The sequence below is a fragment of the Pecten maximus genome, chromosome 9 (genome assembly GCF_902652985.1).
Source record: "Pecten maximus chromosome 9, xPecMax1.1, whole genome shotgun sequence".
In the NCBI taxonomy this organism is placed as follows: Eukaryota; Metazoa; Mollusca; class Bivalvia; order Pectinida; family Pectinidae; genus Pecten; species Pecten maximus.
In genome coordinates this window covers 40,810,254-40,836,494 of record NC_047023.1, presented here as the reverse complement: position 1 = coordinate 40,836,494, position 26,241 = coordinate 40,810,254, and the positions used below count along the sequence as shown (strand labels likewise).

General features: G+C 38.0%; 1 protein-coding gene across 1 annotated transcript in view; it reads left to right on the top strand.

Annotated features, from left to right (window-relative positions):
* LOC117335021 (ras GTPase-activating-like protein IQGAP1) overlaps nt 1-26,241 on the top strand; it is a 113,054-nt gene that overhangs the window by 38,174 nt on the left and 48,639 nt on the right. The window contains 7 exon segments of the mRNA XM_033894913.1: nt 8,708-8,784; nt 13,687-13,754; nt 14,941-15,032; nt 15,498-15,519; nt 23,270-23,448; nt 25,386-25,476; nt 25,751-25,911. Of these exon segments, the coding sequence (XP_033750804.1) occupies nt 8,708-8,784; nt 13,687-13,754; nt 14,941-15,032; nt 15,498-15,519; nt 23,270-23,448; nt 25,386-25,476; nt 25,751-25,911 (690 nt within the window).

The following is a 26,241-nucleotide window of genomic DNA, read 5'->3' as shown; positions in this document are numbered from 1 at the left end:
CTGTCTTTATAAATCTGTTAAGATCTTTAAATGTTTCTCATTTTGAATGTGTAAATAAGAAAAACTTAGAATAGAAAATTGCTTGAAAAGAGCTAGAATAAACCTTTATTATGGAGTTGATATTCAGATCTATTAACTGAATTATTTTGACTACAGTAATGCTGTCTGATGTATGTGTCAAATACAGCATATTTTTTGTTGTTTTTTTATTGTGTCATAAATAAATTGTCTCTCAACACTTTGAAGTATCAGCAGAATAGAACGGAAATTGAGAATGAAATCTTACGCTAATTCTTATGACCCTGCGAAGGTAATATTTGAGATTTCAAAAAAAAAAAATTGGTTGTTAAACATGCTGACAATACATTTAGGTCCCATTGTCCTTATCAGGATAATTTTATTCTTTATCACATAAAGTCTTGTTTCAAGGGTATGTTACTGAAGTGAGCTAAAGCTTTTATGTGTCCAAGTACCACAACGGAAATGAAGAAAAAAAAGTTACCCATGACAACAGGGAAATCAAACCTACAGTCACCAACAGACAGAGGGATACACCCCCCCCCCCCCCCCCCCCCCCCCCCCCCCACCCCCCTTTTTTTTTTTTTTTTGTACAATCTACAGTTACCCAAAGGCACCAGTTATAGTAAATCTAGTTACCCATGTCACCAGTTATAGTAAATCTACAGTTACCCATGTCACCAGTTATAGTAAATCTACAGTTACCCATGTCACCAGTTATAGTAAATCTACAGTTACCCATGTCACCAGTTATAGTAAATCTACAGTTACCCATGACACCAGTTATAGTAAATCTACAGTTACCCATGTCACCAGTTATAGTAAATCTACAGTTACCCATGTCACCAGTTATAGTAAATCTAGTTACCCATGTCACCAGTTATAGTAAATCTACAGTTACCCATGTCACCAGTTATAGTAAATCTACAGTTACCCATGTCACCAGTTATAGTAAATCTACAGTTACCCATGTCACCAGTTATAGTAAATCTACAGTTACCCATGTCACCAGTTATAGTAAATCTACAGTTACCCATGTCACCAGTTATAGTAAATCTACAGTTACCCATGTCACCAGTTATAGTAAATCTACAGTTACCCATGTCACCAGTTATAGTAAATCTACAGTTACCCATGTCACCAGTTATAGTAAATCTACAGTTACCCATGTCACCAGTTATAGTAAATCTACAGTTACCCATGTCACCAGTTATAGTAAATCTACAGTTACCCATGTCACCAGTTATAGTAAATCTACAGTTACCCATGTCACCAGTTATAGTAAATCTACAGTTACCCATGTCACCAGTTATAGTAAATCTACAGTTACCCATGTCACCAGTTATAGTAAATCTACAGTTACCCATGTCACCAGTTATAGTAAATCTACAGTTACCCATGTCACCAGTTATAGTAAATCTACAGTTACCCATGACACCAGTTATAGTAAATCTACAGTTACCCATGTCACCAGTTATAGTAAATCTACAGTTACCCATGTCACCAGTTATAGTAAATCTACAGTTACCCATGTCACCAGTTATAGTAAATCTAGTTACCCATGACACCAGTTATAGTAAATCTACAGTTACCCATGTCACCAGTTATAGTAAATCTACAGTTACCCATGTCACCAGTTATAGTAAATCTACAGTTACCCATGTCACCAGTTATAGTAAATCTAGTTACCCATGACACCAGTTATAGTAAATCTACAGTTACCCATGTCACCAGTTATAGTAAATCTACAGTTACCCATGTCACCAGTTATAGTAAATCTACAGTTACCCATGTCACCAGTTATAGTAAATCTACAGTAACCCATGACACCAGTTATAGTAAATCTAGTTACCCATGTCACCAGTTATAGTAAATCTACAGTTACCCATGTCACCAGTTATAGTAAATCTACAGTTACCCATGTCACCAGTTATAGTAAATCTACAGTTACCCATAGGACCAGTTATAGTAAATCTACTGATACCCATGTCACCAGTTATAGTAAATCTACAGTTACCCATGTCACCAGTTATAGTAAATCTACAGTTACCCATGTCACCAGTTATAGTAAATCTACAGTTACCCATGTCACCAGTTATAGTAAATCTACAGTTACCCATGTACACCAGTTATAGTAAATCTACAGTTACCCATGTCACCAGTTATAGTAAATCTACAGTTACCCATGTCACCAGTTATAGTAAATCTACAGTTACCCATGTCACCAGTTATAGTAAATCTACAGTTACCCATGTCACCAGTTATAGTAAATCTACAGTTACCCATGTCACCAGTTATAGTAAATCTACAGTTACCCATGTCACCAGTTATAGTAAATCTACAGTTACCCATGTACACCAGTTATAGTAAATCTACAGTTACCCATGTCACCAGTTATAGTAAATCTACAGTTACCCATGTCACCAGTTATAGTAAATCTACAGTTACCCATGTCACCAGTTATAGTAAATCTACAGTTACCCATGTACACCAGTTATAGTAAATCTACAGTTACCCATGTCACCAGTTATAGTAAATCTACAGTTACCCATGTCACCAGTTATAGTAAATCTACAGTTACCCATGTCACCAGTTATAGTAAATCTACAGTTACCCATGTCACCAGTTATAGTAAATCTACAGTTACCCATGTCACCAGTTATAGTAAATCTACAGTTACCCATGTCACCAGTTATAGTAAATCTACAGTTACCCATGTCACCAGTTATAGTAAATCTACAGTTACCCATGTCACCAGTTATAGTAAATCTACAGTTACCCATGTCACCAGTTATAGTAAATCTACAGTTACCCATGTCACCAGTTATAGTAAATCTACAGTTACCCATGTCACCAGTTATAGTAAATCTAGTTACCCATGTCACCAGTTATAGTAAATCTACAGTTACCCATGTCACCAGTTATAGTAAATCTACAGTTACCCATGTCACCAGTTATAGTAAATCTACAGTTACCCATGTCACCAGTTATAGTAAATCTACAGTTACCCATGTCACCAGTTATAGTAAATCTACAGTTACCCATGTCACCAGTTATAGTAAATCTACAGTTACCCATGTCACCAGTTATAGTAAATCTACAGTTACCCATGTCACCAGTTATAGTAAATCTACAGTTACCCATGTCACCAGTTATAGTAAATCTACAGTTACCCATGACACCAGTTATAGTAAATCTACAGTTACCCATGTCACCAGTTATAGTAAATCTACAGTTACCCATGTCACCAGTTATAGTAAATCTACAGTTACCCATGTCACCAGTTATAGTAAATCTACAGTTACCCATGTCACCAGTTATAGTAAATCTACAGTTACCCATGTCACCAGTTATAGTAAATCTACAGTTACCCATGTCACCAGTTATAGTAAATCTACAGTTACCCATGTCACCAGTTATAGTAAATCTACAGTTACCCATGTCACCAGTTATAGTAAATCTACAGTTACCCATGTCACCAGTTATAGTAAATCTACAGTTACCCATGTCACCAGTTATAGTAAATCTACAGTTACCCATGTCACCAGTTATAGTAAATCTACAGTTACCCATGTCACCAGTTATAGTAAATCTACAGTTACCCATGTCACCAGTTATAGTAAATCTACAGTTACCCATGTCACCAGTTATAGTAAATCTACAGTTACCCATGTCACCAGTTATAGTAAATCTACAGTTACCCATGTCACCAGTTATAGTAAATCTACAGTTACCCATGTCACCAGTTATAGTAAATCTACAGTTACCCATGACACCAGTTATAGTAAATCTAGTTACCCATGACACCAGTTATAGTAAATCTACAGTTACCCATGTCACCAGTTATAGTAAATCTACAGTTACCCATGTCACCAGTTATAGTAAATCTACAGTTACCCATGTCACCAGTTATAGTAAATCTACAGTTACCCATGTCACCAGTTATAGTAAATCTACAGTTACCCATGTCACCAGTTATAGTAAATCTACAGTTACCCATGTCACCAGTTATAGTAAATCTACAGTTACCCATGTCACCAGTTATAGTAAATCTACAGTTACCCATGTCACCAGTTATAGTAAATCTACAGTTACCCATGTCACCAGTTATAGTAAATCTACAGTTACCCATGTCACCAGTTATAGTAAATCTACAGTTACCCATGTCATCAGTTATAGTAAATCTACAGTTACCCATGTCATCAGTTATAGTAAATCTACAGTTACCCATGACACCAGTTATAGTAAATCTACAGTTACCCATGTCACCAGTTATAGTAAATCTACAGTTACCCATGACACCAGTTATAGTAAATCTACAGTTACCCATGACACCAGTTATAGTAAATCTACAGTTACCCATGTCACCAGTTATAGTAAATCTACAGTTACCCATGTCACCAGTTATAGTAAATCTACAGTTACCCATGTCACCAGTTATAGTAAATCTACAGTTACCCATGACACCAGTTATAGTAAATCTACAGTTACCCATGTCACCAGTTATAGTAAATCTAGTTACCCATGTCACCAGTTATAGTAAATCTACAGTTACCCATGTCACCAGTTATAGTAAATCTACAGTTACCCATGTCACCAGTTATAGTAAATCTACAGTTACCCATGTCACCAGTTATAGTAAATCTACAGTTACCCATGTCACCAGTTATAGTAAATCTACAGTTACCCATGTCACCAGTTATAGTAAATCTATACAGTTACCCATGTCACCAGTTATAGTAAATCTACAGTTACCCATGTACACCAGTTATAGTAAATCTACAGTTACCCATGTCACCAGTTATAGTAAATCTACAGTTACCCATGTCACCAGTTATAGTAAATCTACAGTTACCCATGTCACCAGTTATAGTAAATCTACAGTTACCCATGTCACCAGTTATAGTAAATCTACAGTTACCCATGTCACCAGTTATAGTAAATCTACAGTTACCCATGTCACCAGTTATAGTAAATCTACAGTTACCCATGTCACCAGTTATAGTAAATCTACAGTTACCCATGTCACCAGTTATAGTAAATCTACAGTTACCCATGTCACCAGTTATAGTAAATCTACAGTTACCCATGTCACCAGTTATAGTAAATCTACAGTTACCCATGTCACCAGTTATAGTAAATCTACAGTTACCCATGTCACCAGTTATAGTAAATCTACAGTTACCCATGTCACCAGTTATAGTAAATCTACAGTTACCCATGTCATCAGTTATAGTAAATCTACAGTTACCCATGTCACCAGTTATAGTAAATCTACAGTTACCCATGTCACCAGTTATAGTAAATCTACAGTTACCCATGTCACCAGTTATAGTAAATCTACAGTTACCCATTAGTAATCTAGTTACACCAGTTATAGTAAATCTACGTTACCCATGTCACCAGTTATAGTAAATCTACAGTTACCCATGTCACCAGTTATAGTAAATCTACAGTTACCCATGTCACCAGTTATAGTAAATCTACAGTTACCCATGTCACCAGTTATAGTAAATCTACAGTTACCCATGTCACCAGTTATAGTAAATCTACAGTTACCCATGTCACCAGTTATAGTAAATCTACAGTTACCCATGTCACCAGTTATAGTAAATCTACAGTTACCCATGTCACCAGTTATAGTAAATCTATAGTTACCCATGTCACCAGTTATAGTAAATCTACAGTTACCCATGACACCAGTTATAGTAAATCTACAGTTACCCATGTCACCAGTTATAGTAAATCTACAGTTACCCATGTCACCAGTTATAGTAAATCTACAGTTACCCATGTCATCAGTTATAGTAAATCTACAGTTACCCATGTCACCAGTTATAGTAAATCTACAGTTACCCATGTCACCAGTAATAGTAAATCTACAGTTACCCATGTCACCAGTTATAGTAAATCTACAGTTACCCATGTCACCAGTTATAGTAAATCTACAGTTACCCATGTCACCAGTTATAGTAAATCTACAGTTACCCATGTCACCAGTTATAGTAAATCTAGTTACCCATGACACCAGTTATAGTAAATCTACAGTTACCAATGACACCAGTTATAGTAAATCTACAGTTACCCATGACACCAGTTATAGTAAATCTACAGTTACCCATGTCATCAGTTATAGTAAATCTACAGTTACCCATGTCACCAGTTATAGTAAATCTACAGTTACCCATGTCACCAGTTATAGTAAATCTACAGTTACCCATGACACCAGTTATAGTAAATCTACAGTTACCCATGTCACCAGTTATAGTAAATCTACAGTTACCCATGTCACCAGTTATAGTAATCTACAGTTACCCATGTCACCAGTTATAGTAAATCTACAGTTACCCATGTCACCAGTTATAGTAAATCTACAGTTACCCATGTCACCAGTTATAGTAAATCTACAGTTACCCATGTCACCAGTTATAGTAAATCTACAGTTACTCATGTCACCAGTTATAGTAAATCTACAGTTACCCATGTCACCAGTTATAGTAAATCTACAGTTACCCATGTCACCAGTTATAGTAAATCTACAGTTACCCATGACACCAGTTATAGTAAATCTACAGTTACCCATGTCACCAGTTATAGTAAATCTACAGTTACCCATGTCACCAGTTATAGTAAATCTACAGTTACCCATGTCACCAGTTATAGTAAATCTACAGTTACCCATGTCACCAGTTATAGTAAATCTACAGTTACCCATGTCACCAGTTATAGTAAATCTACAGTTACCCATGTCACCAGTTATAGTAAATCTACAGTTACCCATGTCACCAGTTATAGTAAATCTACAGTTACCCATGTCACCAGTTATAGTAAATCTACAGTTACCCATGTCACCAGTTATAGTAAATCTACAGTTACCCATGTCACCAGTTATAGTAAATCTACAGTTACCCATGTCACCAGTTATAGTAAATCTACAGTTACCCATGTCACCAGTTATAGTAAATCTACAGTTACCCATGTCACCAGTTATAGTAAATCTACAGTTACCCATGTCACCAGTTATAGTAAATCTACAGTTACCCATGTCACCAGTTATAGTAAATCTACAGTTACCCATGTCACCAGTTATAGTAAATCTACAGTTACCCATGTCACCAGTTATAGTAAATCTACAGTTACCCATGTCACCAGTTATAGTAAATCTACAGTTACCCATGTCACCAGTTATAGTAAATCTACAGTTACCCATGTCACCAGTTATAGTAAATCTACAGTTACCCATGTCACCAGTTATAGTAAATCTACAGTTACCCATGACACCAGTTATAGTAAATCTACAGTTACCCATGTCACCAGTTATAGTAAATCTACAGTTACCCATGTCACCAGTTATAGTAAATCTACAGTTACCCATGTCACCAGTTATAGTAAATCTACAGTTACCCATGTCACCAGTTATAGTAAATCTACAGTTACCCATGTCACCAGTTATAGTAAATCTACAGTTACCCATGTCACCAGTTATAGTAAATCTACAGTTACCCATGTCACCAGTTATAGTAAATCTACAGTTACCCATGTCACCAGTTATAGTAAATCTACAGTTACCCATGTCACCAGTTATAGTAAATCTACAGTTACCCATGTCACCAGTTATAGTAAATCTACAGTTACCCATGTCACCAGTTATAGTAAATCTACAGTTACTCATAGCAAAAAAGTGTAGCGTTAATGCTAATACAATATCAATTCTTACTCTCCTACAATTTTTGAGTTGTCTGCTCATTGTATGAACTAAATCCAATAAATATTTAAGGTTCATATTGAAAACAGTTACAATTTTCTTTGATCAGAAATTTATTCCTAGAAAGGAGACACAAGTCACTGTAGCTTAATCCCCATAAATCACGGCAATAAACACTTTGAGATGTAGGGACACAATACTTTTCTACTCATGTTAACACTGATAATAACTCACAACAATTAAATGTGTATGCATTATTGAGGATGTGCTATTAACATGTTAAGTGGTGATTTTTCTTCACTGTAGCAACGAGTTTTACAGAAATGAGCACTTCTTGAAGTGCTAATATTGATCCTTGGCTGGGTTTAAGGGGCCCCATTTCCCAAACATGCACAGAGATTCAAACATTTATAGCTCCGGACGGCAGTGTTCACGGACACCTTAAGTGTTGTCTGTAACCCTGTTTAGGTGATGTAATACAATTTGTACAAAATCTCATTAAAGGCTTTTTGATTCTTGTTGAGACTAAAATAGCAAGAAAGAACGGCAAATTGGAATGTCTGGATTCAGTGAAGTTGCACTTTTTAATAAAATACAAGTTATTGTGCTGAGAATTCTGCATTGATAACTTTATGCGGATAGGGAAAGGAAAGATGAATGTAAGAAATAGGTCAGAGCAGCCTACTAATATCATAATAAAATAGTGAACAGGATTCGTGATTCAGCATCAGGAGTATGGCTATTTTGTTATGATTAAATCCTAGAATGAAATGTCATCTTTAGAAAGCAATCTTTTTCATTTCCTGTATAACTATGTGTGTATGCCGTTCTGGAGAGCGGAGTCCCATGTGCGGGCCTTGATGGTGCGTTTGATATGTGATATTTTAGTATTGTACTTAATAAAGGCCACAGGTTACTGATCAGGTCATTTGATTTTCATTTCCTTTCTATCTTTAATATTTCACGTGCAACTTCTGCTTTCAGATATTTTATCCGGAGACTACAGATATTTACGATAGGAAGAATATGCCAAGAACAATATACTGTCTTCATGCCCTCAGGTAAACTCACTGACAACCTGTATCTCAGGTAGATTTAATAAGGTCACAAAGACTTGCTATGTTGCATGTATGCTATGAATACTCGTTACCATAAAGCATTATTACCAGATTACAGGTGAACCTGATACTATTTACCTCCATATCACAACTGATGTCATGAAATCTTGAAAAGATACTGGAATCACCGGATAAATATTCACTTTAAGAAAAATTCCAAATAATCTTTTGGGAGTAGTAATGAAAATAATGATTGAATGCGGCACAGATTGTCATTTAAGTACCTGTATACAATTAGGAAATTTTGTCATTTAAATACCCGTATACAATTAGGGAATATATTAAGATATTTAAAGTAGAAAGTTCCCTACTAAATTTTAAAGATTCTTTATAAAAAAATTTACAAATTTCTTTCCAAAATGAAATTTTGCATAATTTTTTGTTACAAATGCAACCGAACATTTTCTGGTTTGAAAGTGTTTGTAAGCCCAGACATATCCTGTAATCATAGATATATGACTTTCGAAAGTGAAGAAAAACAACTTTTAGACCAGCATATATAATTAACCTTGTGAGAAATTCTCCCAGACAGTGTTGAGCAATCCAAGACAGACTGGCAGACGACAGCCTTGTCTTTTGGCAATAATAGGCAGACGACTAAAATGTCACTGAAAAATCAATTATCATTATGTGCACCATCAAGCTGAGGATAAGGCTTTAGATAATCAGACATGACAGGCAATTTTTTGTCCATTTGTAAGCTGTTCCTTTTGTCAACATTGTTATTGGTCTAGCTTTAGATGTAATCATGATTTTTTAGCTCACCTGCTCAAGGGTGTAGTTTCGACTAGTTTTTTCTCCATCTGGTGATGACTTTTTTTGAAAATATATTCTTTTGAATCACCAAGATAGAACAGAGACATGATATTTAACCTTAAGTTTATTCCTGGGATGAAAGCTTCTGAAGTGTGTTAAAAGAACGACCTTGACCACCTTTATATGTCACAAGGGTCAAATTGCTTAAAACCTTTATTTTAATGGAGCCTGAAGTATGATGTTGTGTAGGCTATGAAGTTTTTTCAAAATCTTCAAATGACACTTTCTGCTCACCTGCCTGAAAGGACAAGATGGCTGATGCCTTGGTGCGCCATCGATTGTCTGTCCTTCTGGCCATTCTGTCATCAGGCATCAGATTTTACCTTTAAACAACTTGATATTGGGTCTTTAGCATGTTAGTGTGAAGGACTATCAAGTTTGTTCAAATGAATAACCTACATTCAAGGTCATAGGGGTCAAAGAGGCTAAAACTTCAAACAACTTCTTTTAAATAATCAAGAGTCCCAGAGACCTGATATTGGGGTTGTAGCATGCTGGAGTGAAGAGCTACCGTGTTTGTTCAGATGAGTATCTGTGACCTACATTTAAGGGTACAAGGGGTTAAATTGGTGACATTATTCTAACAACTTCTCCTGAAAAACCAAGGGGCCCCATGACCTGATATTGCACCTATGCTGGGATGAAGGCTTCCAAGTTTGATCAAATGAATTCCCTTGACCTATTTGCAAGATTACAGGCTTGAAATGGTGACTTCCCAACAACCAAGAGGCCCAGAAACCTGATATTGGTGCTGTAATATGCTGGGATGAAGGGACACAAAAATGATTTAAAGGAATAAACCTAGCCTAGTCTAATATTTGAATAAAGTGGTTACTTCAATGTTGCATTTGAAGCAGGTGAGCAAGACAGGCTCATTGGGCCCCTTGTCTTATTAAACTAATAGGATTTTGATAGTTATTTTATAATGGTCAGCAATATATTTGTTCTGTGCTATTAAGTTTGTTCCAAGGTTGTGACTTTGGCCTAATTTCTTAGCCACTTTGTCAAATATTTGCAGTGTCATTAAATCTAGATAAGTTATATTTTGTCTTGTGTGTGGTAAGAATAATGAACAAAGTAAGTAAGTACATGACCTTGACTGACTTATATACAGGGTAGGTTAATTGTGGTAAAATATTACAATATCATGGAAAATCCATTGGCAGTAATGGTTCTTAGCTTGTAGTGAAAAAGTTAATGCTATTAATTTTGTACACAAATTGAGATTTCAAGACGCTTCTTCCTGTACATAACTTAGACCATTGGACGATACGCACACCAATTGGACGATACGCCACCATTGGATGATACGCCACCTAGTGGCTAGATCTGTTTATTGCTGTTAGTGTTAGCCTGATCAGTTACAAACAATGAGTTGTTTTCGTGAAAAATTCCAATAAAAGCAAAGAAAAGTTGATGTGTATGTTTCAATCGTTAATCACCAATAAAGAAACATAGATTTAGTTTATGGTCAATAGGACAGACTGTTTCGAGTAGAGCACTGGAGCCGCGACGATGCAATAGAAGATCGGTGGCGATAGATTGTTGTGTCTGATGGGTAATTTCCATCAGTGCATCTACATGTAGCTGTAATAGACCAGCAGTCAATTGAGGGAAATCTCTATCAGATATTCGTTGTATTGGTAATTGTGTTTTCACACTAACATAATGCAGTCCTGTTATTAGTTTCACTTTAAGCGATTCTCCAACAGTGATATGTAAGTTTGGCATTTTATTATCAGTTGAAAATTGGGTTTTTGTTGTAAAATCTAAAACGATTATGGTATATTAAATTTTACAAAAATAAAAACCACAGAATCAAGTTATTTTTTGTCTGTATGTTTATTGGTGTAGACAAATCCCGTCACGTATGATTCACACAGATAATAGCCTAGTAGTTGTATCAATTATTCCTTACACAGAGGTGTTAGCAAACCTCATGGCAGGGCTACACATGAATGAAAAGTAAACGTTATAGTAGCATTAAATCTGTTATGAGGTTGGCATTGTTTGGTTGTATAAAGTTGGAACCAAAGCCATCTTGTAAACTGTAAAAAATTGGCAGTGTTCAGGAAAGTTGGCATAAAAGATAGGACACATGCCAATATGGCCTCTCTAGCTTTCTCGACATCACGTAACCGTCGGTAACTGCACCAGTCTTATCAGGAAGTCAGATATTGATTTTACAATAAAGACATTTGGTAATGGTAAGCATACTGACTGTAGGTTTGTGTAGGTTACCACAGAGTGTGGTGGTTGTCCAGAGCTGTTAAGATAGAGAGCAGCAGTACCCCGGGGTCAGATTAACATAACCACAAGTAATGTGTAAAATTGGGGAGGAAGTGGTACTCTGGGGCCTATTCCATGGTTACCAAGGGGTATAATAGAGGTGGCAATGGAGTGCAGGGTCAATTCCATGGTTACCAAGGGGTATAATGGTGGTGGCAATGGAGTGCAGAGTCAATTCCATGGTTACCAGGGGGTATAATGGTGGTGGCAATAGAGTGCAGGGTCAATTCCATGGTTACTAAGGGGTATATGAAGGTGGCAATGGAGTGCAGAGTCAATTCCATGGTTACCAAGGGGTATAATGGTGGTGGTAATGGAGTGCAGGGTCAATTCCATGGTTACTAAGGTGTATAATGAAGGTGGCAATTGAGTGCAGGGTCAATTCCATGGTTACCAAGGGGTATAATGGTGGTGGCAATGGAGTGCAGGGTCGATTCCATGGTTACCAAGGGGTATAATGGTGGTGGCAATGGAGTACAGGGTCAATTCCATGGTTACTAAGGGGTATAATGGTGGTGGTAATGGAGTGCAGGGTCAATGCCATGGTTACTAAGGGGTATAATGAAGGTGGCAATTGAGTGCAGGGTCAATTCCATGGTTACCAAGGGGTATAATGGTGGTGGCAATGGAGTGCAGGGTCAATTCCATGGTTACTAAGGGGTATAATGAAGGTGGCACTGGAGTGCAGGGTCAATTCCATGGTTACCAAGGGGTATAATGGTGGTGGCAATGGAGTGCAGGGTCAATTCCATGGTTACCAAGGGGTATAATGGTGGTGGCAATTGAGTGCAGGGTCAATTCCATGGTTACTAAGGGGTATAATGGTGGTGGTAATGGAGTGCAGGGTCAATTCCATGGTTACCAAGGGGTATAATGGTGGTGGCAATGGAGTGCAGGGTCAATTCCATGGTTACTAAGGGGTATAATGAAGGTGGCAATTGAGTGCAGGGTCAATTCCATGGTTACTAAGGAGTAGTGAAGGTGGAGGGGGTCAATTCCATGGTTACCAAGAGGCATAATGAAGGTGGTAATGGAGTGCAGGGTCAATTCCATGGTTACTAAGGAGTAGTGAAGGTGGAAGCGGTCAATTCCATGGTTAGATAGGAGTGGTGAAGGTGGAGGGGGTCAATTCCATGGTTACATAGGAGTGGTGAAGGTGGAGGGGGTCAATTCCATGGTTACATAGGAGTAGTGAAGGTGGAGGGGGTCAATTCCATGGTTACATAGGAGTGGTGAAGGTGGAGGGGGTCAATTCCATGGTTACATAGGAGTGGTGAAGGTTGAGGGGGTCCATTTCACGGTTACATAGGGACGGTAGAGCGGGTCAATTCCATGGTTACATAGGAGTGGTGAAGTTGGATGGGGACAATTCCATGGTTACTAAGAAGTGGTGAAGGCGGGGGGGAGGGCGGATAATTCCATGGTTACTAAGAAGTGGTGAAGTTGGATGGGGACAATTCCATGGTTACTAAGAAGTGGGGAAGGTGGAGGGGGTCAATTCCATGGTTACATAGGAGTGGTAAGGTGGAGGGGGTCAATTCCATGGTTACATAGGAGTGGTGAAGGTGGAGGGGGTCAATTCCATGGTTACATAGGAGTGGTAAGGTGGAGGGGGTCAATTCCACGGTAACATAGGAGTGGTGAAGGTGGAGGGGTGTCAATTCCACGGTAACATAGGAGTGGTGAAGGTGGTTCATTAAGGATCTTTCTAGATTGACATTTGTTGTTGTTTACTTTCAGTTTGTACTGTTTCAAGCTTGGAATTGCTCCACAGATTCAAGATCTGTATGGGAAAGTGCAATTCACTGGTAAGTTTTATGGAAAATTAGAGATTTATATTAAATTATGTGGTTAAGTACAGTTAACAGGTAAATAATATAATAAAGTTTAACAGGTGAAAATCATTAAAAAACACTGAAAGATTTCCTGGTTTTGACACCATCTGTGATATATCATGAAATGAATGTGTTAGTTATGAATAGACTGACTTCAGAATGACCTTGACATTTTTTTTATATTTTTGTTTCTCAAAAGTGGACATATTTATCTCCTTTGTATACTAAAACAGCTTCTACCTGTACATCAAAATGACAGGTACCTTTAATATGTCAACAGAACTTTTCTCATCTACTCTGACAGCTGACAGTCTGAAGAGATCTTATATTATTACACTACAGAGTATCTAATATGTTTAGACTCTAATACAGAGTCCACACTTATATTATCACACTACAGAGTATCTAATATGTTTAGACTCTAATACAGAGTCCACACTTATATTATCACACTACAGAGTATCTAATATATGTTTAGACTCTAATACACAGTCCACACTTTTATTCTAACAGTGCCTAAACTTATTTGCCAAATCTTGTTAGTTTTGTACCATTAATAATGTTTCAACAAATGTGTATCCATGCATGATAGAATTTATTGAATGAGTTCAATTGATATGTCATTAGTATTGACGTGCCAATGATTGTTTACAGAAAGTACCTGTAATTAGAAATATATGACTGTCTTTGATAAATATATTATGAAATTCATAATTAATAATTAATAGAATAACTACAGTATTACTAAAAATAACTAATATACTTAACACAATTTCTGGTATTTCCTCCAAAAATGAATGATATCAAAACCTAAAACATATAGTACTTTAAAGTTGACTATAGGCTAATGATCAGCTTTTATCAAATTAACTGGTATAATAGATTTCATATTACTGCTGACACAAGTGTAAGATTCTATTCATCAAATATCTCATATTTTGAAGAATATCAGCAGAAACTCAAATTAATTTCCCTGTAGGACGGGAAAATTTTGACTTTGAGATGGAACATTTTTCACTGACAAGACAATCACGTGCTGTCATTTGTGTAATTATGCATGTGCCCTAAGATATTTACGACATGGCCAAATTCCATGGCTGAATGAGCCGTTGTGTGATTTCTAACAGTGTAACATTGCTCCTTAATATTTAAATTTTAGAGGAAGAAATTAGTGCTATGAGACAAGAACTGGAAAAATATGGAATCCAGATGCCAGCGTTCAGTAAAATCGGAGGAATCCTAGCTAATGAGGTAATTTGTGTTGTGAATTAATCTATTTCAAGCTGTAAATTAACAAATGCGTCATGGGAAAGTTAAAAAAAAAAAAAAAAAATATGTTGCAGCCATTTCATGCTTTATTAATATACTTGTATGTATTAGGAATATATAGCTCTATTTTCTCTGATGTAGAATAAATGACATTACATCATAATGGCTCTGTCATTTATCAGTAAGTTAGTTGATGCTGAAATGAATGAAAGACATTGTTCTGTAGATATGAGGTGAGATAAGTAAGTTAGTGATGGATTTGATAAGTTGATAAGTAAATATTTAAATTTTATGCCATAATAGACTTTATTAAGTAGATATTAAACCTGCGTTTTATGCCATAATAGACTTTGTTGAGTAGATATTAAACCTGAGTTTTATGCAGTAATAGAAAAGTAAATATTAAGCTTTAGTTTGAGATTAATGAGATTTTGTTTTTGTTTACAGCTCAGTGTGGATGACGCTGCCTGTGAGTATCTAACATTTACTACTAATATTATTGACTTCTTTTGTGGGCACTACGGTCTGATAGTGAGGTCCAGAAGGGATATAGACATTAGTAACACTTAACAGAGTTTAGTAAAGGGATGCTATATACTATCCAAGTGTAGTTGAGGGATGGTGTAATACCCCAGTGTAATTGAGGGATGGTGTAATACCCCAGTGTAATTGAGGGATGGTATAATACCCAAGTGTAGTTGAGGGATGGTGTAATACCCAAGTGTAGTTGAGGGATGGTATAATACCCAAGTGCAGTTGAGGGATGGTATAATACCCAAGTGTAGTTGAGGGATAGTTATAGTATCCAAGTGTAGCTGAGGTATGGTATAATACCCAAGTGTAGTTGAGGGATGGTATAATACCCAAGTGTAGTTGAGGGATGGTATAATACCCAAGTGCAGTTGAGGGATGGTGTAATACACAAGTGTAGTTGAGGGATGGTGTAATACCCAAGTGTAGTTGAGGGAGGGTGTAATACCCCAAGTGTAGTTGAGGATGGTATAATACACAAGTGTAGTTGAGGATGGTATAATACACAAGTGTAGTTGAGGGATGGTGTAATACCCAAGTGTAGTTGAGGGATGGTATAATACCCAAGTGTAGTTGAGGGATGGTATAATACCCAAGTGTAGTTGAGGATGGTGTAATACCCAAGTGTAGCTGAGGGATGGTATATACTATCCAAGTGTAGTTGAGGGATGGTATAATACCCAAGTGTAGTTGAGGATGGTATAATACCCAATTGCAGTTGAGGGATGGTATAATACCCAAGTGTAGTTGAGGGGTGGTATAATACCCAAGTGTAGTTGAGGGATGGTATAATACTCAAATGTAGTTGAGGGATGGTGTAATACACAAGTGCAGTTGAGGGATGGTATAATACCCAAGTGTAGTTGAGGGGTGGTATAATACACAAGTGTAGTTGAGGGATGGTGTAATACCCAAGTGTAGTTGAGGGATGGTGTAATACCCAAGTGTAGTTGAGGGATGGTGTAATACCCAAGTGTAGTTGAGGGATGGTGTAATACCCAAGTGTAGTTGAGGGATGGTGTAATACCCAAGTGTAGTTGAGGGATGGTATAATACCCAAGTGTAGTTGAGGGATGGTGTAATACCCAAGTGTAGTTGAGGGATGGTATAATACCCAAGTGTAGTTGAGGGATGGTGTAATACCCAAGTGTGGTTGAGGGATGGTGTAATACCCAAGTGTAGTTGAGGGATGGTTATAGTATCCAAGTGTAGCTGAGGGATGCTATATATAAATGTACTATCCAATTGTAGTTGAGGGATGGTTATAGTATCCAAGTGTAGCTGAGGGATGGTATATACTATCCAAGTGTAGTTGAGGGATGGTTTAATACCCAAGCGTAGTTGAGGGATGGTATAATACCCAAGTGTAGTTGAGGGATGGTGTAATACCCAAGTGTAGTTGAGGGGTGGTATAATACCCAAGTGTAGTTGAGGGATGGTATAATACCCAAGTGTAGTTGAGGGATGGTATAATACCCAATTGTAGTTGAGGGATGGTATAATACTCAAGTGTAGTTGAGGAATGGTGTAATACCCAAGTGTAGTTGAGGGATGGTGTAATACCCAAGTGTAGTTGAGGGATGGTATAATACCCAAGTGTAGTTGAGGGATGGTATAATACCCAAGTGTAGTTGAGGGATGGTGTAATACCCAAGTGTAGTTGAGGGATGGTGTAATATCCAAGTGTAGCTGAGGGATGGTATAATACCCAAGTGTAGTTGAGGGATGGTATAATACCCAAGTGTAGTTGAGGATGGTGTAATACCCAAGTGTAGCTGAGGGATGGTATATACTATCCAAGTGTAGTTGAGGGATGGTATAATACCCAAGTGTAGTTGAGGATGGTATAATACCCAATTGCAGTTGAGGGATGGTATAATACCCAAGTGTAGTTGAGGGGTGGTATAATACCCAAGTGTAGTTGAGGGATGGTATAATACTCAAATGTAGTTGAGGGATGGTGTAATACACAAGTGCAGTTGAGGGATGGTATAATACCCAAGTGTAGTTGAGGGGTGGTATAATACACAAGTGTAATTGAGGGATGGTATAATACCCAAGTGTAGTTGAGGGATGGTATAATACCCAAGTGCAGTTGAGGGATGGTGTAATACACAAGTGTAGTTGAGGGATGGTGTAATACCCAAGTGTAGTTGAGGATGGTATAATACACAAGTGTAGTTGAGGATGGTATAATACACAAGTGTAGTTGAGGGATGGTGTAATACCCAAGTGTAGTTGAGGGATGGTGTAATACCCAAGTGTAGTTGAGGGATGGTGTAATACCCAAGTGTAGTTGAGGGATGGTGTAATACCCAAGTGTAGTTGAGGGATGGTGTAATACCCAAGTGTAGTTGAGGGATGGTATAATACCCAAGTGTAGTTGAGGGATGGTGTAATACCCAAGTGTAGTTGAGGGATGGTATAATACCCAAGTGTAGTTGAGGGATGGTGTAATACCCAAGTGTAGTTGAGGGATGGTGTAATACCCAAGTGTAGTTGAGGGATGGTTATAGTATCCAAGTGTAGCTGAGGGATGCTATATATAAATGTACTATCCAAGTGTAGTTGAGGGATGGTTATAGTATCCAAGTGTAGCTGAGGGATGGTATATACTATCCAAGTGTAGTTGAGGGATGGTTTAATACCCAAGCGTAGTTGAGGGATGGTATAATACCCAAGTGTAGTTGAGGGATGGTGTAATACCCAAGTGTAGTTGAGGGGTGGTATAATACCCAAGTGTAGTTGAGGGATGGTATAATACCCAAGTGTAGTTGAGGGATGGTATAATACCCAATTGTAGTTGAGGGATGGTATAATACTCAAGTGTAGTTGAGGAATGGTGTAATACCCAAGTGTAGTTGAGGGATGGTGTAATACCCAAGTGTAGTTGAGGGATGGTGTAATACCCAAGTGTAGCTGAGGGATGGTATAATACCCAAGTGTAGCTGAGGGATGGTATATATACACAAGTGTAGTTGAGGGATGGTGTAATACCCAAGTGTAGTTGAGGGATGGTGTAATACCCAAGTGTAGTTGAGGGATGGTATAATACCCAAGTGTAGTTGAGGGATGGTGTAATACCCAAGTGTAGTTGAGGGATGGTGTAATATCCAAGTGTAGCTGAGGGATGGTATAATACCCAAGTGTAGTTGAGGGATGGTATAATACACAAGTGTAGTTGAGGCATGATGTAATACCCAAGTGTAGTTGAGGGATGGTGTAATACCCAAGTGTAGCTGAGGGATGGTATAATACCCAAGTGTAGCTGAGGGATGGTGTAATACCCAAGTGTAGTTGAGGGATGGTATAATACCCAAGTGTAGCTGAGGGATGGTATATACTATCCAAGTGTAGTTGAGGGATGGTGTAATACCCAAGTGTAGTTGAGGGATGGTATAATACCCAAGTGTAGTTGAGGGATGGTATAATACCCAAGTGTAGTTGAGGGATGGTGTAATACCCAAGTGTAGTTGAGGGATGGTATAATACCCAAGTGTAGTTGAGGGATGGTATAATACCCAAGTGTAGTTGAGGATGGTGTAATACCCAAGTGTAGCTGAGGGATGGTATATACTATCCAAGTGTAGTTGAGGGATGGTATAATACCCAAGTGTAGTTGAGGATGGTATAATACCCAATTGCAGTTGAGGGATGGTATAATACCCAAGTGTAGTTGAGGGGTGGTATAATACCCAAGTGTAGTTGAGGGATGGTATAATACTCAAATGTAGTTGAGGGATGGTGTAATACACAAGTGCAGTTGAGGGATGGTATAATACCCAAGTGTAGTTGAGGGATGGTATAATACCCAAGTGTAGTTGAGGGATGGTATAATACCCAAGTGTAGTTGAGGATGGTATATAATACCCAAGTGTAGTTGAGGGATGGTATATACTATCCAAGTGTAGCTGAAGGATGGTATATACTATCCAAGTGTAGTTGAGGAATGGTATAATACCCAAGTGTAGTTGAGGGATGGTGTAATACCCAAGTGTAGTTGAGGGATGGTATAATACTCAAATGTAGTTGAGGGATGGTGTAATACACAAGTGTAGTTGAGGGATGGTATAATACCCAAGTGTAGTTGAGGGATGGTATAATACCCAAGTGTAGTTGAGGATGGTATAATACCCAATTGCAGTTGAGGGATGGTATAATACCCAAGTGTAGTTGAGGGATGGTATAATACGCAAGTGTAGTTGAGGGATGGTGTAATACACAAGTGCAGTTGAGGGATGGTATAATACCCAAGTGTAGTTGAGGGATGGTATAATACCCAAGTGTAGTTGAGGATGGTATAATACCCAAGTGTAGTTGAGGATGGTATAATACCCAAGTGTAGTTGAGGGATGGTGTAATACCCAAGTGTAGTTGAGGGATGGTGTAATACCCAAGTGTAGCTGAGGGATGGTATAATACCCAAGTGTAGCTGAGGGATGGTATATATACACAAGTGTAGTTGAGGGATGGTGTAATACCCAAGTGTAGTTGAGGGATGGTGTAATACCCAAGTGTAGTTGAGGGATGGTATAATACCCAAGTGTAGTTGAGGGATGGTGTAATACCCAAGTGTAGTTGAGGGATGGTGTAATATCCAAGTGTAGCTGAGGGATGGTATAATACCCAAGTGTAGTTGAGGGATGGTATAATACACAAGTGTAGTTGAGGCATGATGTAATACCCAAGTGTAGTTGAGGGATGGTGTAATACCCAAGTGTAGCTGAGGGATGGTATAATACCCAAGTGTAGCTGAGGGATGGTGTAATACCCAAGTGTAGTTGAGGGATGGTATAATACCCAAGTGTAGCTGAGGGATGGTATATACTATCCAAGTGTAGTTGAGGGATGGTGTAATACCCAAGTGTAGTTGAGGGATGGTATAATACCCAAGTGTAGTTGAGGGATGGTATAATACCCAAGTGTAGTTGAGGGATGGTGTAATACCCAAGTGTAGTTGAGGATGGTATAATACCCAAGTGTAGTTGAGGATGGTATAATACCCAATTGCAGTTGAGGGATGGTATAATACCCAAGTGTAGTTGAGGGATGGTATAATACCCAAGTGTAGTTGAGGGATGGTGTAATACACAAGTGCAGTTGAGGGATGGTATAATACCCAAGTGTAGTTGAGGGATGGTATAATACCCAAGTGTAGTTGAGGATGGTATAATACCCAAGTGTAGTTGAGGATGGTATAATACCCAAGTGTAGTTGAGGGATGGTGTAAAACACAAGTGCAGTTGAGGGATGGTATAATACCCAAGTGTAGTTGAGGGATGGTATAATACCCAAGTGTAGTTGAGGGATGGTATAATACCCAAGTGTAGTTGAGGGATGGTGTAATACCCAAGTGTAGTTGAGGGATGGTATAATACCCAAGTGTAGTTGAGGGATGGTATAATACTCGAGTGTAGTTGAGGGATGGTATAATACCCAAGTGTAGTTGAGGGATGGTATAATACACAAGTGTAGTTGAGGGATGGTGTAATACACAAGTGTAGTTGAGGGATGGTGTAATACCCAAGTGTAGTTGAGGGATGGTATAATACCCAAGTGTAGTTGAGGGATGGTGTAATACCCAAGTATAGCTGAGGGATGGTATAATACCCAAGTGTAGTTGGGGGATGGTGTAATACACAAGTGTAGTTGAGGGATGGTATAATACCCCAGTGTGGTTGAGGGATGGTATAATACCCAAGTGTAGTTGAGGGATGGTATAATACCCAAGTGTAGTTGAGGGATGGTATGATATCCAAGTGTAGTTGAGGTATGGTATAATACCCAAGTGTAGTTGAGGATGGTATATAATACCCAAGTGTAGTTGAGGGATGGTATATACTATCCAAGTGTAGCTGAAGGATGGTGTAATACCCAAGTGTAGTTGAGGATGGTATATAATACCCAAGTGTAGTTGAGGGATGGTATATACTATCCAAGTGTAGTTGAGGAATGGTATAATACCCAAGTGTAGTTGAGGGATGGTGTAATACCCAAGTGTAGTTGAGGGGTGGTATAATACCCAAGTGTAGTTGAGGGATGGTATAATACCCAAGTGTAGTTGAGGGATGGTGTAATACCCAAGTGTAGTTGAGGGGTGGTATAATACCCAAGTGTAGTTGAGGGATGGTATAGTATCCAAGTGTAGTTGAGGGATGGTGTAATACCCAAGTGTAGTTGAGGGATGGTATAATACCCAAGTGTAGTTGAGGGATGGTATAATACACAAGTGTAGTTGAGGGATGGTATAATACCCAAGTGTAGTTGAGGGATGGTTATAGTATCCAAGTGTAGTTGAGGGATGGTATAATACCCAAGTGTAGTTGAGGGATGGTATAATATCCAAGTGTAGTTGAGGGATGGTATAATACCCAAGTGTAGTTGAGGGATGGTATAATACCCAAGTGTAGTTGAGGGATGGTGTAATACCCAAGTGTAGTTGAGGGATGGTATAATACCCAAGTGTAGTTGAGGGATGGTATAATACCCAAGTGTAGTTGAGGGATGGTGTAATACCCAAGTGTAGTTGAGGGATGGTGTATACTATCCAAGTGTAGTTGAGGGATGGTATAATACCCAAGTGTAGTTGAGGGATGGTATAATACCCAAGTGTAGTTGAGGGATGGTATAATACCCAAGTGTAGTTGAGGGATGGTATAATACCCAAGTGTAGTTGAGGGATGGTGTAATACCCAAGTGTAGTTGAGGGATGGTGTAATACCCAAGTGTAGTTGAGGGATGGTGTAATACCCAAGTGTAGTTGAGGGATGGTGTAATACCCAAGTGTAGTTGAGGGATGGTGTATACTATCCAAGTGTAGTTGAGGGATGGTATAATACCCAAGTGTAGTTGAGGGATGGTGTATTACCCCAAGTGTAGTTGAGGATGGTGTAATACACAAGTGTAGTTGAGGGGTGGTGTAATACCCAAGTGTAGTTGAGGGATGGTATAATACCCAAGTGTAGTTGAGGGAAGGTGTAATACACAGGTGTAGTTGAGGGATAATATATAGTATCAAATTGTGGTTGAGGGTTGGTGTAATACCCAAGTGTAGTTGAGGGATGGTATAATACCCAAGTGTAGTTGAGGGATGGTGTAATATCCAAGTGTAGTTGAGGGATGGTGTAATACCCAAGTGTAGTTGAGGGATGGTGTAATACACAAACGTAGTTGAGGGATGGTATAATACCCAAGTGTAGTTGAGGGATGGTGTAATACACAAGTGTAGTTGAGGGATGGTGTAATACACAAGTGTAGTTGAGGGATGGTATAATACTAAGGCCAGAGGCAACACTAGACAACAGAGGCATTGACAACACTATCGCACCATTTAGTTTACCACACTTCAATTTTACTTAGCTAATATCAATATTCAACTGAATATTTCCCAATCTGTGCGCTTTTCAGCCATGTTTAGCCCACCTGAACCGAAGGAGGTTAGTCCTTTTAGTCACTACTAGCCTTAAAGTTATGAATTGATTTGAACCATTTGATCAGGGATATTCTTTGGGGAAGGAGAACAGAGTTTGTATAAATGTTGGCTCAAAGGGGCCCAATAGGGGAAATAGAGGTTATAGTCCTTTCAATTGCTACTAGACTGTGATATTTAAAGTTCTGGTAAGTAGTCGCTAGATCACAACATGTTCACTTCACTGTAATGTTTTTAAAACTTGATGATTTGTTTTAAGTGCATGCTGCCATTATTGCCATCAATGAGGCTGTGGATCATGAAAATGCAGAGGAGACCATGGCCGCCCTCCAGAATCCATCGGCCATGTTGGTAAATTTGAGGACAGATGGATCTGAAGATTACCAGGAACTCCTTTTCTGTGCAAAACAGACGAAGAGAGATATCGCACACAATAAGGTAGGTCTGTCTGTCATCAGGGTAAACAGACTAAGAGAGATATCACACAATAAGGTAGGCCTGTCTGTCATCAGGATAAACAGACTAAGAGAGATATCGCACACAATAAGGTAGGCCTGTCTGTCATCAGGGTCTGGGTATTCAGATGGTTCTATGATGTTGCGTGTCCATCTGTTAACATTTTGCTTGTGGCAATTTCGTATACTCTTTCATTAAAGACAGGAAACTAGAAAGGAAAAACCTAGGAGGGACTGCAGTATACAATAAATAGGTCACTGTGATCTACTTCTTAGGAGAAACCTAGGAGGGACTTAAGTATACAATAAATAGGTCACTGTACATGTGATTCACCTCTTAGGAGAAACCTAGGTGGGACTGCAGAATACAACAAAGAGGTCACTGTGATCAACTCTCAAGTCACATAAATCTGTATGCTATAAACATGTATATGATAAGGCAGTTTATTGTTTTCCAACACTTTGAATTGTATTGGTCATATAATTTAAAACAACTAATATAATGATACAGTATAGAGAACTTGATGAACATGAAGGCTTCGTGGTCTTGTTTGTCATTTGTACATTTTGATAAATAGGGTTAATATGTCGCTATGAAATTATAGTGGAACTTTGTTATTCGGAACTCTTACAACTCAAAAACTCTGCTTCACTTCAAGTAAAGTTCAGTCCCAACAATAAGAAAGATATAATTTACTCAGTTATCTGGAATATATCTCAGATTTTCACAACCCAGCTGCCCTCGAGATAATATGGTTCGACTGTAGTTATCGTTTTCAAACTTTAGAGGTATGATCTTTTATAAGTCAGAGAAAAAAAGAACTTGTGTCATAAAAAATTCAATAAATGTATTATAGGGGCTGAGATTCTTCCTCAGAGGATTTCCTTTTTTTTTTTTTGGTTTTCAAAAAAACAAAACCCTTTGGTTTCGGTCTGAAAAGCCCCAAAATGATGTTTTTGCAGGTAGGGTTAGTATTTTTCCTTGTTTTCTAATGTACTTTTCTCCTTTCTTGGAAGGCACAAATCTTACCTCTGTAGTTACTTTGTTTCAAATTTCATTTGACAGGGCAAAAACATCATGAGAGAATGATATTTGGTATTCTGTGTTTTAGAATTATCAGTATTACTCAGTCTCCCACTTTGTCAAGTCTTTTGTCTGGAAAATGATAATCGTTCTTTCTACTCCTCTATTTCAATTTGACTCCACTCTCTAAGGAATACAAATGTGGGTCCTCTGTCTGCTATCTGTCCATTCAGTCACAGTTTATGTCTGGGCAATCCTATCAAACTAATTCAGAGTTTTGGAATTCCATAGGTGTCCCTTGCATATTCTGGAAAACATTTTTTTTTGCTTTAATTTGGAAATTATATAGTAAGTTTTACCCCTTGAGAAATCAGTGAGAAGCCAGAGTGAAAAGTGATTAACTGTAGAGGTTGTTGTATAAGTTTGTGATAGAGAGGGCTTCAGACAGATATTGTCAGATCATTTCTGGTGACTTTAGTTAATGACTTCTGATTGGTTGAAATATTGAGGTAATTTGCTTTCTGATTTGACAGTTTGGATGGTGAGCCTGCAGGACTTGATTGTGCCAATACTATTGATTAGTTTTGCAAGACAATTTGCTGTGCTCATTCACTGCAAATTCTTCATCGCAAAGAATTTAACCGGCATTGATTAACATTGAGTGGATATACATGACAACAATGTCAAGGTTTTGCTGTTACTATTTAGATAGTAGATACCAAAGTCAAGGTCATTGTTTATTTTATTTTTTTTAAGAAAATTATAGCTTATAATCTAGATCTACTCAATGTCCTGATAGCTTTGTAATAATTTTATTCCATGTAGCAGCATAGAAAAAAAATGTTTGGGAAGCATATCTTGGGTTAGCCTCACTTTGAAACTGATTGTACTTGCAGAGTCTCGACCCGGATGGTAACTACGAACAGGATGTTTACGATGAACTGCTCACTCAGGCAGAGATACAGGGAAACATCAACAAAGTCAACAGTAAGTATGATCACCTATTCACAAAGATATCACGTGATCGTAAACATGAGGTCACATGATAAAGATATCATCACGTGATCGTAAACATGAGGTCACTTGATCACAAAGATATTTGTAATGATCACAATCTGTCAGTTTTTGTTATCAGCAGTATCAGAAGTTAGCAAATGATGTGGCTTAGACAGTCCTCTCAAATATACTAATAAGAAATAAAAACCGTTATATTTAAATCAATTTGACTTAATTGATGTTAGAGTGATGTCCCTTGTTTCAGCCATACATGCCTTAGATCGTCTTAATGACGCACTGCTGAAGATGGATCCCTCCCTGCTACTCCAGGCCCTGAAATCTCAGTTCCTCGGCCTCAAGGGCGTCAATGACGACAACATTTCGTACTACAAAGAACGTCTCAAAGAGTCCTATGAAAATAAACAGGTATGAAGGGCAGACAACTCTGTTAATGAAGAGTAAGTCTTGAAACCTGAAAAAAAGTGTTTTGCAAAGATTTTTAGGAAATTGAATATTGTGAATACATGTAACAAAAACAAAAAAATTTACCATTGGCACATCTCGAGTGGAAACAGTTGAGGTTTACAAGTTCCCACAGATGTCCCTTATGCCCCTGCCATGTAAAGTCTGGATTCCTACCAGAAATATCTTACATGTGTATATTATGGTCAAATAGGAACATATCATCTGTTTAGCTACATTTTAATGTTTAAAGATATTTTCTGAAGACGTCTATATTCTGTAGTTGATTATAGC